General features: G+C 41.0%; 1 protein-coding gene across 1 annotated transcript; it reads right to left on the bottom strand.

Moving 5' to 3' along the window:
- Window positions 1–294: 294 nt before the first annotated feature.
- LOC145902235 (phosphatidylinositol 4-kinase alpha-like) lies at window positions 295–18,301 on the bottom strand. Its single transcript, XM_082990120.1, has 44 exons — window positions 18,213–18,301; window positions 18,037–18,153; window positions 17,863–17,944; window positions 17,431–17,619; window positions 17,214–17,375; window positions 17,010–17,140; window positions 16,308–16,521; window positions 16,013–16,140; window positions 15,726–15,887; window positions 15,486–15,648; window positions 15,287–15,389; window positions 14,931–15,026; window positions 14,782–14,872; window positions 14,614–14,712; window positions 14,048–14,160; window positions 13,325–13,421; window positions 12,650–12,916; window positions 12,090–12,198; window positions 11,484–11,632; window positions 11,245–11,378; window positions 10,968–11,118; window positions 10,413–10,513; window positions 10,252–10,357; window positions 9,598–9,771; window positions 9,086–9,253; window positions 8,637–8,744; window positions 8,172–8,272; window positions 7,664–7,901; window positions 7,449–7,570; window positions 6,792–6,932; window positions 6,378–6,625; window positions 6,040–6,176; window positions 5,698–5,856; window positions 5,478–5,621; window positions 5,156–5,289; window positions 4,872–4,979; window positions 4,474–4,600; window positions 4,170–4,364; window positions 3,643–3,804; window positions 3,298–3,426; window positions 2,840–2,964; window positions 2,419–2,539; window positions 1,566–1,739; window positions 295–1,322 (listed from the first exon to the last, which is right to left on the bottom strand). The coding sequence occupies exons 1-44, from the start codon at window positions 18,297–18,299 to the stop codon at window positions 1,053–1,055; spliced, it is 6,336 nt and encodes a 2,111-aa protein (XP_082846246.1). The 5' UTR covers window positions 18,300–18,301; the 3' UTR covers window positions 295–1,052.
- Between the last annotated feature and the right edge of the window lies 1 nt (window position 18,302).

Here is an 18,302-nt window from a genome sequence, read left to right as displayed (position 1 = left end):
TGTGGGAACTTCACGTACAAAGAAGACAAACGTGCGTTTAGTACGAGTTGGGAAGAAGAAGTTCAAGGAACTGACTGACATCGCGAAAAAAAATGAGCGAGGCGCAAAGCGACCTAGAAGTTGGTGTTTAAACATAACCTTGCGTTTAAAATTCTTTTAGTAGGAGTTGACTTCCTTCCCTTTTCAGCGTGCAGAAGTACGTACACATTAACACATACGTCGATGAAGGTCAACATCTAGGTGACACCAACAATTGACTGACAAATACAATGACAATATAGTCAGACTTGCATGGATTTTTATTACACAGAAGTGCGCAAAGCGACGACTACATTTATCATACTGTGGTTCGCCGACCAACCGTAACTATACCGAAACGTCGCCTATGATCAAATTCATCACGGTATAAGGCTGAGCAGTAAGAGTTCCAACCACGCATATCAATTACAACTGATCCCAACACAAAAAACTTCGTTTGTTCAGAGGAACTGCAAAGATTTGCACAGACAGCGGGAGTAATGCTTTGTGTGAACATAAATATATTGCACCTTGGACAGGAGCCGGCTACATAAACACGCTACACAGTGTAAAGAAGGTTAAAACGGCGAACAAAGACTTGTGGGTGATTATTGCTAAAATTAATTGCTCTAAAAACGTACAGGTTTTGTTAGAAGGAGAACTTTTAGGACCACGGAAGAAAATGCAGAAAGTGTTACTTCTTTTAAAATTTTTTCGCAACGCGGCATGTTAACGCACATGTATCTGCATCAAGAAGTTACATCAGACATAGGACTGGAAAATAAACGTATGCATTTGGTAGCAATTAGCTCACAATGCAGAAACGGTAAAGTACACATCACACCCTAAAAATATGTAAAAAACACGTCCTGGCTTTGGTAAAGACAGCGCAGAAATGGAAAGGTCTGTTCGGAGCGGCCAAGAATGGTTTCGGTACAAAAGCCTTGCGACGTGCATATTTAGTGAAAGCGATTTTTTTAAACAAGTTAAAAGTGAGCTTTCACAGATGGTTCGTCTCCAAATAGAGCGAGTTATCAATAGTAGGGAATCTGATTCTGAAAGTATTGGATCATGTCGTATGTTCGACTCCACTTGCTCAGGAAACAGTCGCGTATGATACGGACCATGAACTGCGCCGCTTCCTTTGATGATGCAGAAGGCTGGAAGCGGGAGCGGAGAAACTTGATGGTGTTGCCACGGAAACAGGGAAGTCCCGTGTCGAGCATGAGGGCAACGAGAGCCACGATGTCTTCTTGGTAGGGGCGGATGGCGAGGTATCCTTGCACGCAAAGCTCCATGAACCACTGCGAAAGAACACAAATTCGAATTGTGGTTTACTGCGCGACCCACAATATTTTATGCTTGTATTAAAGGTGGAAACACAGTCCAGATACCTTTCCATAAAACGTTGCTCACTATATTTACCGATTAGTAGTGAAGCAAAGATATCTGCACAAATTTAAGTTATTCATTGCTTTAAAAACACTGTTCTGGGCATCTAGAACACCCACACGCCAAAGACAGCAACAAACCATCCTTCCTCTTACCTTAAAGGGAGGTGCATCCATTTTTCCTCCCATGATCATCACCATCTCCTCCGTAAGTTTGATGTCAGGCTCCCATCCCAAATTCCCACCCGGACTGCTTTCGAACATAAACCCGAAGTCGATGTGAAGAAGATGACCTTCCTGGTCCAACATGATGTTCCCGTTGTGGCGATCCTACAGCGAAACGTTTGTTATCATGGAGTTTGTGATCATGGAATTTTTATTGCTGTATGCGGAGAACAGCAGATTCTTTCGCAAAGTTACGTTAGATTCGGGTGCAAAATACTTGGAGTTGATCACTTTAAATATGAAAGCCAAAGTTAATGTGCTATTAATCATCTCAAGTTAAGTAGACGTTTCGAACACGAACTGCGTTCATCATCAGTACTATTGAATTTTCGTTAGATTTTTTTTTACAGCGACCCGACAAAAATTTCTGAACGATTTTGGGCATTTTTTTCGGCCTAAAAGGTGAGAGCGTGATGGAATAAGAAAAAAAACATCGAGTAAATTGAAAGTTCAAATAACAAAATATCACCAAAACAAGACGTCTTTCGTTCATGCCAGATTAAGCGTTTAAAAACCAAATCTAAACACTTATAAGATACATTGCGCAACAATTCACAAAAAAAAACACCCTTTCCAAGTGACTTGGCAGCGGGCACAGCCGGAAAACTAATTAAAACGCGTGACTGTATTATAATGTGTGCCCACAACAGCACTCCAATCTAATTATAATCGAAGCCGCTACCAAAGGCGCCAAGTTCTGCGTATCGTCTCCGTTTCACAACAAAAATGTGGTCACGAACGACCGCACGTTCGTTTGCCAACAAAAACCAAATTTAAGACTCACTTTGATTTGTAAAATGAAGAGAACGACGCTGTAGGCCGCCATGCTGCGGATAAAGTTGCGCCGAGCGTTCTGGAATTTGGGCGAGTTCTCGTCTCCGTATTTGTTGCGGAAATATTCGTACCTGCGGAGGTAAAATTGCGGACAACGCTGCGTAAGAATGTGTGTAGGTGTTCGTTGGTACAAAGTATAACTGTTTGCTTATGCACTGCAGTACATTCCTAAATGGCCGCGACTAAGTATCTCACGTATTTTTTGTAACGCTAATACAGATGTGTAGGACATAAAAACTAATAAACAAAAAATAATTAATTTTTAATAGTATTTTAGTTGGGTTTACTACATTAAAACCTGTTGTATGTCTATTTGTTACGAGTACCTTAGTATACGTCATTATAAATTACATAAACATTTAAGCACTAACATTCCAATGGCGGTTTGTCGTCCCAGCTGATCACGTGACTTGGAGTCGGGGATGCACTCGATGACGCCACATCCGGGTGCGCTCGCCACCACGCGGTAGGGGAAGAGAAATAAATCGAGTCCAACCTGTGGAGATGTCTGGTTAGAAACTCAACAACCATTTTCTTGTAAGAAACAATCAGTGAAAAGGCCTTTATTTAGCGATCTCATGTAGCTATCGTACATTATGACATTAAAGCCAAGCTGAAGCAAAGCCACGCTCTTACAAGTCGGAGCAAGATATGGAAAATCAAACAACCGTTGATTCGATAATTCTTAACCGTTTGCAATACGAAACTATGATAATTTTGCTATTTAGGCTTCAATAGCGTTTCTGACAGCAATTAAGGTGCTTGGTATGTAAATGAGATGCTTCTGGTCGGGATGTTTCAATCCAAACGCTAAACGCACGTTCAATACCTGCTTGAAAATATTCTGGAAGAGCTGGATGACTTGGAGAGCCAACATGTCTTGTCTACAGTCGTCGCCAACTTTGAAAATGACCATTTGCCACGTGAGAAATTCGGCCGATGGAAGTTCAGTGTTTGTCTGAGAGTGGAATATAAACGTTTTAAGTCTAACTTAATCAATTTACATCCCAGCGGTTGCAATCATCTTTAAACAAGGGTAAACCATTGAATAAAATGAATCCGCCCCAAGATGCATTTTTTGCTTGGTCGTGCTCGTTTCCTTTCGAGCAGATGTTGGTATATTTTTTCCAGGGTCAAAACCTGGACAACCCTCTACACAGAAACGACGTTTTACCTCGGAACCAAGTCGTTCCACTTCACTGATTCCACATTTCTTCACTCTGAACCGAGTCAAGTAAGGAGCCTTGGCCGCACTTTGCAGGGGAATCCCCAGGTTGCGGTCGATGTCGGTCACGAGGGATTCTGGGCTGCTGGGGAGGTAACAACCCGGACGAACCTGAGAAAGGAAAATTTTGATATCACGGAAGGGCGTACAATCTATGATAAGTGTGATTAAAACCCAGGTCCCCAGAGAGAAAAATATGCGCCGATACAAAAGCTTTTATTGATCACTTTCATATCCACGGGCCTCCTATAGGAGTATGGATTTCGCTGGGACTGTTTAAACCAAACCATTAGCTTCTGAGCTAAATCATCTCTACACCATAATAAGTCTGAAACTCGTGAAACATGTTGACTACAGAATCAGAAGTGATAAAAGAACGAAAAGAATGTTTCAAAAATATTGACAACTCAACAGTCGCGCCCACTAAATTCTGACAACAATTAAAGTGGATTGACATAACTTATTTTTCTCCTCACCTCAATATCGGCCAACGCTTTCAGGCACGCCTTCTTCCTCTCTGGTCCTTTCGGGTAAGGTTTGATGATGCCCGATACGTTGGTGACGTCAGCAAAGAACTCGAATTCGCGTTTGTAGAAAGCTTTGGCAGGTCCAGTCAGGTTAGAGACGATCGTGTCGATCAGGTTCAACAGTTTGTCACCAATCTCCGGGTCCTGGACGAACATTTTTGTCAAAAGATGTACATGTACTGTGTTTTCGTTAACATTTGCGTTGGAATGTATGGAGTTGTGTTTGGTGTTGTCATGGTTGAATAGAGTTTACCTTGTTCTTGGCTTCTTCGTCTGTATATACATTGGTTTTCATGTTCCAGATCATTTGATGTGCGAGAAGTTGTGATTTCTTTGCTCCCCACACTAGATATTGTTGCACGTAACCCATGGTGTCGTATCTACGACAGGCAAAATATTTTCCTTCATGGTTCACAACTAAAATCGCCAACTGACAACAGAAATCATGTATACGCAAGAACAAATATCAACATATAGTCAAGTCATTTGAGTTTATTATTTCAACGCCGACTCTCAGTGTCGAACGTGTTTAGGGGCGTGTATGACGTTGATATTGGCAATGCCGTCATTCCGACTGTTTACCGAGTGCGGGTTGACCTGGGAGCAAATCCCGTGCGCATAATTGCGGTCCCGAAAATAAACAAGACGAACCTGACCGCTTGTACGAGCTGAGGTATGTAGAAGAGGACCGCCTCGGGCGGGAAACGACGCAAAACCTTTACCGCGTATTGTGCTGTGAGTGGGTGGGGACTAAACAACCTGCACACGAACAACGACTGTTACATGAACTCTAAATACAAGGTTAATATTCGCTACAGAGCCTGTCTTTACGAGAAACACACATGTATTTCCTGTAGATATTGACCAAATCCCGTGTACATGTAGGTGTATACATATATATATATATAAATGAAAAAGTTAATTATTCGACTGACCTTGAAAAATACGACAGGGCAGTGCTCGGTGTGCCGAGAGCCCACGTCACCACGTGACTGAGTTCTGGCGAATCAGAATCGACGGTTTGTGCGTTTACCAGATACTTGATGGCTGCGGGGCATCGGTGAGCGGACTAACAAACAATAACAAATCGATAGGTTGAGTTGCAGAAGTTTACACACACAGGAAAACACGATCACAAAAAGGTAAAACAAGATAGTCAGCATCCGATTGGGAAAAAATACACATACACCTTCAATCAAAACACGCGAATGAAATTCATAACAGTGAGACTGGTTTTAGAAGCAGAACGCAGTATACCTCAGGGTTGCTACGCAACAGGCGCGAGACTTCGCGTACGAGGACCTCCGAGTTTCTGAGGCGATCCGCGAGAAAGACGGCAAGGATGGGGGAGATTTCCCAAGAAACGCGAACCATCTCCTTTAGTTGACGGTCAGTGATCTCCTGTTCAGAATGCATTTGGTATTAAAGGAACAACTTCGAGACATAATGGGAACCGGGGCTGGTCGCACTTGTTTACCTGAGACTTCCATGCTGCGAGGTTTGCTTCCCCCTCGATCGAAAGCTCGGGATTGGTCGCAGGGTTGTACCACGTGACGAGGTGTTCCGCTTCGGCGGACACAAGGTAGAGGAGAAGGTTGCGTCGTTTGATGCATTCCCGCGCAAGTCGCGTTTCGGGCTGTACACGTGTACATGTCATCATGTGTTTTTGCACAAAATTTATTCGGATTGAGTAAGAGTAAGACACTTAGGGAGATTTTTTGGAGAAAGATGACTGATTTTAAACTTAGAAATTTCAATATTTCTCTAAATGGGGTTTATTCGCAGTGAACGAGTGTTTTTGTGTGATATACTGATGTACCTTCCCTTTCTTGGAGCTGCGTTTGCTGGCAGCGTAAGCCGACCGACGAGACGTCCCGGAGACTGTGTTGAACCAACCAGAGTTGCCGACCGGGAGACTTGAGAGTGAAGCTAATTCCGGGCTCAGACTATCGGATGCTGTAGAATGCGCATGTATACGTTTTAAGTGACTATTTAGAAGGAGAAATAAAGTGCACCAACGCCTTGTGCGAGCAAGTGTGTTTTGTCATATAGGTTTGGCAGAGAAAGTGGAATAATATGAACAATACATAGAAACATAACTTTACCAATACAGCATTCGAGAATGGTTGTAGAAATAATTGAAACGTCAGTATTCACCTGGGAAGTTTTTAACTGATGCGCCGGAGCCGAGGGTGTTACCCATGGAACCGACCGAGGGCAAGGCGGAGTGAGACGGCACACGACCTAACGACCCTCCACCGGCTCCGTTTTGTGGCGTTGGGGTCGAAGAGTTGCTGTTCATGATGTGTTTGCGATCGGTGAGAACACAACTGAAAAGTTTCATGGCGGAGAGAAAGTCGGCGCTTAGCTTTTGACCACTTTGTGTTGGAAGTTTCCTCTCGCAACTAAAAAAAGGGGTCGAAAAGAACGTTGGAAAGGATCAATACGCCGCAGTGTTCCACTTACCATTATCATTTGGTATATTTTAGAACCATTACATTTGTTGCCACTAATGCACAGACCTGCATTAGCAAAAGAATTAAAACACAAGAACCAAACTGCACGTCTTACCAGAAATAATCGAACAGGCATAGATAGATTCGCTCGCGGAGAAAGTTTTGTTCCAGAACCGACGCACCGACATCGGATGAGTGGAGGATGTGGAATGCAAGAGAAAGGAAATCGAAGCGAGCTCCCACAGCTGACACATGCCTTAAGAGTAAACAAAAAACGTCAAAGCATTTGTGTCGCATATTAACACAACTTTAACTATTTTTGATGTCAACTGATCATAAGGAGTATTAACCGATACGTTTGAATAAACATGCGATTTTTCAAAAGACAGTTTGGGATGTTTCAATTTATATTAAAACGTCAGAAAATACAATCTTTTCTGAACAAAAGGTGTATGTTTGTTGTTTTTCACCAGAAGAACGTCAGATTCATAATTTATTATGATACCTTGTGGTCACAGCCTATTTTCAGTTTTAAACAAGCGATTTGTCGAGAGACAGTTTGGGCTGTTCCAATTTATCTTAATTTGCCTTGTTTTGTCGTGCTTTATTTAGTTTGTTTGGAGCAGTGGTTCCTAACCGCCAATCCACAGAGGGTTGTCAGGGTGTTCGCGGCAACTTGTACATACTTGATTGACACGATTCGCGATCAATAGTTTTAGAACCACTGGTTAAGAGGATGGTTGTACGATGAATCTGGCCATCAGAATCTTACCTCGTCATAAATTCTCCTTTGCCAGGGACACGGAGTGGAAGAGTTCTTGTGACGAGCAAGAGAATGAATCTGGATTGTTCGACGTTACTACACTTCACAATATCGAACATGTGCTGCAGGAACTGAAGGACACAAAGACATTTTTGTAAAAAAAGTTGGACGGCTTATTTTTTTACCGATTTTCTAATTTTAAAATGTCATCTGCCTCTGTTTACCTTGATCCAAACTGAATGCGGCTCAACATGCGGAGGTCGTGGCCTTGGCACATGATCTTCCGATACTGCGAGGGGATCCCCCTCGTCCTCATCACGTGCGAACATTCCCATGCGTCGGTTGACCGTCGCTTGCCACGCTGACGTCATCTCGCTCATGAATGGCGACTGCAAGTCAGGACGTGACGTCAGCAACCATTGCCAACACTCGGTGGCGCACTCGGTTACAGTGGCGTTAAACCTGCGTGTTGCAAAAACGCAAACATTTTCAGGGGGTGGTTTTTGAACAGAATTTAGTAATTATTAGAAAAGTTGGAAATAGTGTCAATCGTAATTTACAGTTACTCGTGTTTAAGTCAGATTTTACAGTTCTGCAACTGGAACTTGAGTTTAAACAACAAATTTTTCCCCTATTTGATATCGGTCTTTGGTAGTTTAGAAGGGAATGTTATATGTGGCGACATTCAAGACATAAGAAAAGCTTTAAAATTTGCAGATTCTCACAACTTACTCCTCCACACAACACCACGTGACAAGTCGAAGTAACTTCTTATCTTCGAAATGAGAAGTTTCGCCCGTTACCATCAGAGCCGTCGCTTTGTAAATGCAATCCTAAAAAAAACAAAAAAATAAATTTTCAGACCAATGTCACGGAACAAGAGAAATGTGGCAAAAATTTGAAGTTGGTTAACTTGACAAGTTCTGCGGTGTCGAAAATAAAGTTTTTCCTGTGGATCCCCTTTCTTTAACAACGCATCTGTCCACAACCAATAAGATAATGAACCATCGCATAGTTGATTAAGCATCGCAGCTAAATACGCGTATGCCGGTCCCAAATCTCCCAAGGGAGAACTAAATTGGCCGCGGAATTCGAATAATAAAAAACCCGGACCCCAGAGGAACATAACAACCACCAGGGAACGAAGGAATTGGCCGCAACACAGGGAAGTGAGTTCTCTGAATGTTGCCACTTTACCTTCATTGAAGTGAGGTTGGAGTCCGCTAGTGAGTTTTTGTAAGCAAGTAGGATCATCTCCGTTAACCCAACACCGTTCGATTGCGTCACGGATAACATTCCTTTCACCTGTTAACGAACAAAATAAAAATATAATAGTTTTTCATTGACTCCATGCGCTTGAAACGGGAAAGGTGAGGAAGGACCAGATAAACACACAATTTTTTGGGGGGAATCCATTGCGATCACGTTTTTGCATTCATTTTTAGTGCAATTTTACATCCATAGAAACATTATATGATTTTGGTCATACTTTTCACCACAAATCATGGTAGATATTTTTTCTAATGCACACATAAGTTTAACTAAAGTTAAACTGGATTTAAACATACCGCTTACCCCAACACGATGGAAATGTTCCCACAGCCCAAATTAAAATAAAGTTACAACCTTATCTGGTAATAGCTTACTTGACCGAGGTAACCATTGCGTTTGTTCATAGTTGGGATATGGCTTGGTTGCTTGTTGGCGAGATCAGTCAGTATTGCCTCCGTTGCCAGGACGACAGCCAATCCCTGGTGTTTCGTTTCCAAACCCTTGTCGTCTTGTGGCTTTTCACCAACACGAATGAGATATTCCTGAAAAATAGGACAAGTAAAAATTTGAGTTGTCATTGTGATTTTTCATATGATTGTTGGATGCTGGTGAGCCGAAAAAAAACAAACAAAATTATTTCGCTGGCAAAATACAGAAACGTGTTTTTTTGTTTGTTTATTTTACTGAGCGCAGACAAACCTGTTTTAACAAAAAAATACTGCAAAAAATTTATGTAAAATGTACAAACGCATAACACACTGTTCAAATAAACTACCATTTTCTAAATATTGTATATTTGTACCAAAAAGTTATTATTACCGATCATTATTCTAAACAACCTCCACGCCATGGAATCAAGAACAGATCTCGCAAAAAATTGTTTTACCTGAAGATGACTTGTGGTAGTTGCCGGCGCCCACTTGATGGCGGTGCGGAGAATGTGACGACAATGTTTGGTGAAATCTTCTACAATCTTTTCTCTCAATTTACGCGAATCTTGGAGTTGGATGGTATATTGGGTGCCCGGTACTTGCAGGGAGGGAGTTTCAACAAAATGACCCTGTTTAAAAATGAGATTGAAGGATAGTTTGTGTCGTCACTATAGGATTGACAGAATGAACAGAGTTTTCTCTGTATCTCGACATTTTTGGAATTTTGTGAGGAATTAGGAATGACTTGCAACATGTTGAAACCACTTTACGGGAACTGGTGGAAGGTGGAATAAGGAAGTAAAAACACCCGAGATAGAAATACAATAAAAAACAAAACAAATAAACGCAGATAAATATGATTTCTGTGAGCTGCAGACAGATGTCCACTGTTTCGACCTAAAAGGTCTCATCAGTGGAGCTTGGTGTGATTGGTTACACTTGGCTTATGTGTATAAAATAAATGATAAAAGAATCTGAAGGTAAACAGAATCAAGCCAACACGTGACAATACTCTTAAACCAACAAGTAAAAACTAATTTACAAATATAACATAATGTAAAAGGAAAAAGAAATATAAAGAAACTGCAAGAAGGGAAAATCAGACTGACCGCCTGCAGAGTGGATGAGAGGAGTTGAAGGAGATCAAGCATGGATGGGAGGACACGCGGATTGCAAAGAACTTGAGTGAATCGATTCACCAACATGGTCAGGTAGCTGGAAATAAATAGGTTGTCCAAACGTTGAAATGAGGTCAGGAAATTTATCTTACTTGTCCGCTACTGGACGAATTCGCTGCTGCACGCTGTTGAATTTAATGAAGAGAAAGATGGCCTGGTCTGCCAGCAGCGATTCGGTGGATGTTGTTTTCTCCTTCAAAAGAAACGTCAGTTAAATAAACCTCGATAATCTAAAACAGAGGCTTCCAACCTAAATTCTATCGCGTAACACTTCAAAGTCCTATAGTTGCAGCATACCACCTATACACGTTTCATCATATAATATTTATGACACAAGTGAGTTAAGTACCACCTTTAAACCTTGGTTTAGTCGCATTGTTTGAGGACCAGGCAGGACATGTGGTTCTGATTACTAGTAAATTTTAACTTTCAAACATTTTCAACAAACGTCCTCATGTACTATTTGCATTGCCTTTCCCGTAATATCGGTTGATGGGAACCACCGATCGATAAGGAATAATTTTACTGGTTTGAAAAAAAACAAGCAAGTTCGTATTTACGGTTCAAAGGGTTAAATCAAAGGCCACAGTGCGTTAAATTGTTTCAGAAACGTCACGTTTGCAGTCTCGTGTTATCGCAAGCGTCACCTTAGTCGCGATAATATCGAGAAACATCTGGAAGATTCGATCCGCGCCGACTCTGATGCATTTCCATATCTGAGACTTGTCTTTCTGGATCGCCCGGTCTTCGAGATATGCAAACAGGGTGGCAGGAGAATAGTCGGGACTATTAAGAAGTCTGCAACCAAGTTGTAAGTTTTAAACAATGCGCGGCCTCATATACACCAATAGAGCATTTGGGCGGCGATCGACTTTGATGAAAAATGAAAATTTTTGATGAAAATGAGATTTTACTGCAAAATACCTCAATCGTTCTAGTCTGAACACAGATAGAAGGTAGGTGCAAAGCGCGAAGTCCATCTGATTGATCAACGTCGACACTTCGGCGGCGTTTCCCAGCAAGTTTAAAACAAGAGTTCGCAGATCAGCAAGTTCCGTCTGCAAATATACATGTTAAACGTATTTTTGTCCGATTTATTTTCTATAATCCGTAAGGAAGAGCTTCCATACCACCAGGACAAAGTTGATATTGTCACAACTTACCGCGGTGACGGTGTCGTTTTTCAAAGCGGAGTTGTATCTTAGACCGTGTCGTAACGGATCTCCCTCTGGGAATATGAGCAAAGGTGATTTCACGGCTATTTCACAGGTTCCCTTGTGCCACTCTGGTGGCCAGAACGTCTGCATGGAACCTAAAATGACAGAAACAGGTCCCGAAATTATTATTGTGCAATGTAATTGTTGTGTAATTGTATCATTATGTGTCCTTAAGTTGACCTAACAAAACGGCGCTATAGACTAGTCGTGCAATCAGCGTGTCTGGCAATGCGACTTACGCCTGTGGATTTACTGCGCACCTCAGTGGCTAATAATTGCGTTCCTGGCGCTATTTGCGTGTCAGCTTTGCCTATAAAACCTGCACATCGTTTTGTACCAATTCACTTGAACTGTTAGTGACTGAAGAATACAACAGTAATTAAATCAAATGTGTGGTATTTTCAAACTACAACTCTACAAATTAGTTTGAAGCGAGCAATTAGTTCGGCTCTTCTGGCAATAATATTTATAAAGTCGGTTGGTTGATATTTATTAACGTTATGCCTGGCAGCACCATTAATGAATTGTAATTAGTTAGGGTTACTAACTTACCGTCGGGTTCGGCGTCAAAACCAAACACAACACAGTAAAGCCAGAAATCGCGAAAGAGTTTATGGAGTCGGGGTGAAGGAGAAAACACAGGCGGCAATCTTCGGACGAGCTGAGGAATGTAATATTTGATAAGTAGTGAAGGCAAGCATGACAACATTGCCGGGCACGATTAAATGTCATTCCAGTGCAAAACACCATGATATATGCTGGAATGAGTGACGTCAACGAAGTGCTGGTACCACGAAGGGAAAATTTATACATGATAGTAATGTTGTGAGTAAACACGTGCCTGAATGGCAGAAAGCGTCATCCGTAAATAACACGGAGGAAATTGTTTTCTACCTTTATATAATGACATTGCAGAGAGAGTTCCGAACAACATAAAGTACCAGCAACCATTATTTTGTGACGCGGTAATCTTTTTTCTATTCAATAGTATAACCAAATAGCAAGGTTTTCAATCGCAGTATGACGATGTGCAATAACACAGACACGTGTTACGCAAACACAATCTACCGGTGGAAACGCACAGAGAGACATCAACATATTCACTAACTCACCACAGCTATGATAGGAATAAGAACACCCAGGTTCCCGGCACTGTTCGACGCCTTCAGTATTCCTCCGATTCCTGTGCTCCCGGATGCTTGCATCTCTGCCAGTTTCTCGGCTGTCCTCTTGCCCTCGAGTCCGAGCTGGACGAAGAGCTCGAGGAGTCGGACCAAGAGAGCCTCCAGTCTCGTTCCGCTGGAGGAATCACCGCCGGATTGCTGGGCTGTCTTCTCGGAGGAGGTCGAATCGTCCACGTCAAATTCTTTCGGTTCGTCCTGGAACAAACAAGGATGCCAAGGTCAATGGTTTAGAAAGTTTCCTACCTCGGTAATATATGTACATTGTTTTTGCGCTTTACTGACATGCTATCACAAAAATTAGCGCCTTTCTGGTGTAACAATGTTAGGGGTGGTCAATGCAACCTATTAGGTCAAAACAGTGGCCCGGTCTGCACCTCCCCAAAATCATTTGTGGCTCTATTGCTTCCTGGGTGCTCAGTGCAATAAGGCACTGTGCTTCAAGATATGTATAAACACATGAAATGCACTGTTGTAAGAATATAGGATTTGTGAAGCGTCATTTGGAGTCCTACAGTTCATCTGTCACAGTTCTAAAGACTTCCTCAATGCAACGAAGTTGTTTAGACATTGTGTGGTCACGTGATACAATGTAGTAATACTCACGGGTGTGTTGGACGACACGCTGGCCTTGTGCGGTAACTTCTCGTCGAGGTGTGTGGCGATGTTGGCGAGTGCTTTGATCGTAGCTAGTGAACAATGTCTGTCGATGAGCAATAAATCAATAAATCACCGAACTCGCATGGGTTTTAATTCCACTCCGACTGACGTTGGGTCAATGAAACAGAAGCGTTAATGCTAAGTATGCATTGGGCAGTAATCCCCGGAGGCCGACGCCGTCCCGGCGCGGGTGTATTAAAAGTTTGCAATAGGTTTGCGGAAGCTTTAATCGGATTAAGGACGTCACAACTTAAAATAGACAGGAATGCATTCAAAAACAAATCGACATCAAGATCTCACGGTTTGCTGTAATATAAGTATAGTTTAACGTGTCTTGTAATTAACATAAGACAGCAATTTTGGATAACGAAGTTTGTAACACACGATCTCACAAACTGACTTGACGAAAATTTTCGATTCAACGTGATTAAAAATTAGAAGGCGAAGAAGTTGATGCAAATATATTGTTTTTACGTTTATCTAAAATTTAAATGAATACGCATTTAGCATATTTAATTATGGCGTTGGTAAAGGATATTTGCAGTAAAAGGCGTATGGTGTAAATGACTCTTCCATAATTGGAATCGATTACCTTTTCCCGTGACACTTACTGATGTCATAACACCATCAAAATCCTGAAAACTGCGAGAATTTTTCGAGTAAACGTACCTGAAGTTTGTGGCATCATTGCTGGTGACAGCTTTGGTGGGGTTGTATATCGCCGAACTTGCTTTGACGCAGATCTGAAGCAACATGTTCAAGATCTCCTGGTGGAGTTTCTCCTGTGAGTAATCGATGGAAATACACGTGTTATGTTGTTCACAAACAAGCTTGGGGAGGGTGAGATCAATACTTATCGGTGTATTATAAATCAACAGTGTAAAGCGTATATTGCAAACGCGCGATTTGTACAGATTGGCAATCACATAATTTCACTGTTTATTGTAGTGCCAGGTTATACGTTTGTCTGTGGTATGAGAACCGCAACTTCGAGGGAAATTGACAGTTCTGTATCGCCAGAAAAGGCTTTTGCGTCGTCAATGCGTTCATTAATTTAGCTTTGTCGTGCAAGAGCATGTCGCGAATTTTACAGACCATAAAACGACAGGGTCGGCTAGTAAGGCCAAAGCTCATACTTTTTAACCAAACGTTTGGTGTACAAACAATTGCCCATGTGCATTCATGTGAGAACTCGGTAACGAGCGCAGTTACATTGGACTGGAAGTAAGACTTACCGGTCCAACGATTGCAATTCTTGATAGTTGGTTGATAATAAGGGGGTCCAACTGATGGGATGGGGGAGAGTTGAGTCGCTGTTGAAGTATTCCCACAACCTAGAATACACACAAAGCGTATGGAAAACAGCAATTGGCAGTATGACAACATTACTCTTGATCCCACACCTGCTGTAACACGGTGTCGCTCGATATTTCCTCGGCAAGCCCGATCTCGGTCATAATTTCCACGCAGTGTCCAAGGACGAGCATCTTGGTGCTGCAAAAAGGTGTGAGTATCGTACGTGTACATTGGAGATTTAAGGGTGAAAATGTACCTGTCAGGTCTTGAGGTAGAGAAGAGTTCGTTGGACAAGGATGAAAGAAATGCGGGGACGCATTCGGAGTCGTGTTCACGTCCGACGATGAGAGCTCTGGAAACATTACATATTGCTTATAATTGTATTCGTGTTTTTGCTCCGGTTGATATACGAAAATGTTGTCTGCGAACTTAACAATATGAAATACACTTCCGCTTCTTGTACAAATCGTTACATAATCGGGAATTGGTTTATCTGTGGCTTATTTCTTCACTTTATAATGTTTGCATTGCAAAATTTACACCGGTTTAGTCAGACTTAGAAAAGTTCAAACTATTCCATAAAAGGAGTTTGCCTTTTTTGACCACACTTACTGACAGATGCTGTCAATCGCCGCTTTCTTCAGGTACTGGTAAGACTGGCGTTCATTTTCTGTGAATGACTCCATCAGGGAAAGGTGAGAGGTCTTTGCTTGAACTGTTAAAGAATTGAGGTATGACACGGTTTGCCAAACTATCGGTGTGTAACGAAAAAGCATTTAAATTTGCAAATACTGTAAGAGCTGTGACGTACCTCGTGAATCAGTGGATGCATTCGCAGAGGCTGCAGCTAACTTTTTCTGGTCAAGTTTATGGAGTTTGAGAATAGCAGGAGCAGGAGTGAGAAGAAATTGCTTGAGGCTGTTTAGGACTTGAGGGACATGACTAGGACTGGACTTGGTCAACACCCCCAGGCCCTAAATACACAAAAACAAACAAATAAATATTATCAAGTTAAGTTCAAATCATAGGAACTCAAGTGTGTGTGCCATACTCTTAATCCAGCATGCAACAAGGGTACGTGAGCCAGAAAAATGTGGCTCGATTCGTTAGTCATCAAGCGACTGGTGATATTGGAGTACAACTTCTGCATTTCCGAATGCTCTCCGCTGCTTACAAGCAGAATGACATCAATGCACACTGCACATGCCCTGCACTGTGACAATAAAACATTGCTTAATTGGGCACAGTCAAGTCAGGCAAATGTTGAATGCACACAAACGGAATGGGAAATAGGCATAAATCATGGCGCTGTATTGCTTACAATAGGTATGTACATACCTGCATCAGGAACTTGTGTAATTTATTTTGCAAAAGGTCTTCCTTGTCTTGAAGCATGTTTCCAATGTTTGTGTATCCATGTGAGAATGATGTTTGTGCAAGTGCTGACAAGATCTTGCAAAGGGAATCTGTAAACATGCATGTTACACCTGTTGTGCATTTTTACTTATCACACCTATGCTATATGAATGTAACATGGTTCTATGTTATTTCACCAAATAGCTTTGAACACACTGTTTTCGCCACTATCACCAGAAACAACCATTTGTAAATATTAAGGAATAACTGTCATTACCATCAAGAAGTTTGGTGTTAATGGAATCTCTGCAGAACTTCATAACAGTGAGGACTAGAACCTCAGAAAATGAGGAGAGGAAGTTTGATCTGTGCCAGGTGCCATGAACATTCAACATGATTTGTGAATTTAATTCCGACCCAGCTGTCTTCAAATAGTTGGTGATAACTTCATTAATTCTCTCCAAATACTCAGTATTCAGAATGGATTTAAACTGTAAAATAAAGTTTGGTTGACAACATGAAAAAGAGTTTGTGTTGTAGACATTTAAAACTGGATATTGATTTTTAAATTCTTAATGAAAAAATTAGTGCCACAAACTATAACCTTAGTTAAGGTCACAGACTGGCAATTGTCAAATTTTACTTTAGTTCCTTTATGTAAAAGAAAATGTCACCGAGCTTGCCAGCATCTGAATTAGTGACCATCCTATACATGTTTGAGGAATGTTTTTCGTGTGTATAACACAAAGTGAAGAAAAATACTTTACACTTACTACAAGATAAATTAACATTTCAAGTGATAACAAATAAATAATTGTACAATCATTTATGATGAATAAAGTTTTCATTCGTATCCCTTAATAACCCAACAATTGATTGCTGCATGTAAAAGGGCTTCATGCCATGGCGATCATACTATGCATATGATGTTTATATATAGAGTGTCCTGAGTAACAATGGGTGTATGAAGTTTTCTTACCATGTCAAGGAGTTTGTTGGTTTGCAGAGGATCAAACCATTCTGGAATGTCATCACAATCCACATAGCTCAACTCAGCTCGAGCTTGTTGGTGCAAAGAACTGAACACTTCACTAGCTTCACATATGTCACCTGTACAAAAATAAATGCAACAATTCAACACACCAGTTTTAGAAAAAAATAGATAAAATAGATCACTTCCTACCACTGGCGTTTCCAAACTGAACTGAACAACCTGAGTTTCCACCAGTTGTGGTGTTCTGTAGATTGTTAAAAGTAGCAAGAAAAAAAGAATGTTTTGCAGTTGATCTGTTAAAACCCCGAAGTAAACCAAAAAAAGTAGGCAATACGATGCCACATAGAGTTTCTGGAAAAACATTTTTAGAGAACGCCATACTTGCATCTAAATCTTATGATCATACCATTGGTCAGGGTTGGGTTTAGTATTGCCTTTGTATAGATATGAACTATTTCAACAAACAATGGGATGATTTTCATTGCCATAGCATATATTCCATTTTTTTCTTCACTGTGTTGCAGTGACAGTGCCACAACCTCGCTGAGGAGTGAAGACAAGCAGTAAGCATTCCTTTCTGCCAAAGGCATGTTACCTATAGTGGAAAACAAATGTAAATTTTTACCAAACTAGCAGGAAAGTAAATTTTTATGAAACAAAAAAAACTCACTCAACATATACGTTCCAAAACCTACCTTTTTCCAATGTCACTTGTGTTTGATACAAGGTTATTTTATATTGTAATTTTACAAAAAAACACTGTCATAGTTTTAACAGTCTGTTATTGTTTTGCATATAATCTAAAGCCTTAGTTAATTGATCATGGATTAATTCTTACAAGTTTGGTTAGTTGAACTCCATGTGGCCGATGGTAAGTGGCGTAGCAGTTCAAGAAGATAGGGCAACACAGTTGAATGGTGCTAAAAATAAAAGATTTGTCACATGCAAATGTTGAATTACAACATTTAACATGCAGATTTTAGAATAATTTGGGTAAATATGTTGTATATACCTGAAGTTTTGACTCCAAAAAATAGACACCCAGTGCAACAAGGGCATAATGACTTCTTGGATTCAAATTATATGTGTTGTCATGAACAGATGGGCACATGGTCAGTAGCCGTTTGATCTGCATTGAACAAAATGTAATTTGTAGTTAATTCAATCCTAGGGTATTACAGTACTTGCCTCTTCCTGACTTGCATCTTTCTTCTTTGCCAGGTTATGTGCCAACTGCCTAAGGCTTTTAAAATAGAATTCATGCATTGTCCACATAAT

This window comes from Ascidia mentula, chromosome 5 (genome assembly GCF_947561715.1).
Source record: "Ascidia mentula chromosome 5, kaAscMent1.1, whole genome shotgun sequence".
Taxonomy (NCBI): Eukaryota; Metazoa; Chordata; class Ascidiacea; order Phlebobranchia; family Ascidiidae; genus Ascidia; species Ascidia mentula.
This window is presented reverse-complemented; position numbering and strand designations above follow the sequence as displayed.

Coding starts and splice junctions, on each gene's coding strand:
- LOC145902235 (XM_082990120.1), bottom strand. CDS start 18,299: ATGTGGACAATGCATGAATTCTATTTTAAAAGCCTTAGGCAGTTGGCA. Junction 11,379..11,483: donor AAAACGACACCGTCACCGCG/GTAAGTTGTGAC, acceptor GTATATTTGCAG/ACGGAACTTGCTGATCTGCG. Junction 6,933..7,448: donor AAAGGAGAATTTATGACGAG/GTAAGATTCTGA, acceptor TTTACTCTTAAG/GCATGTGTCAGCTGTGGGAG.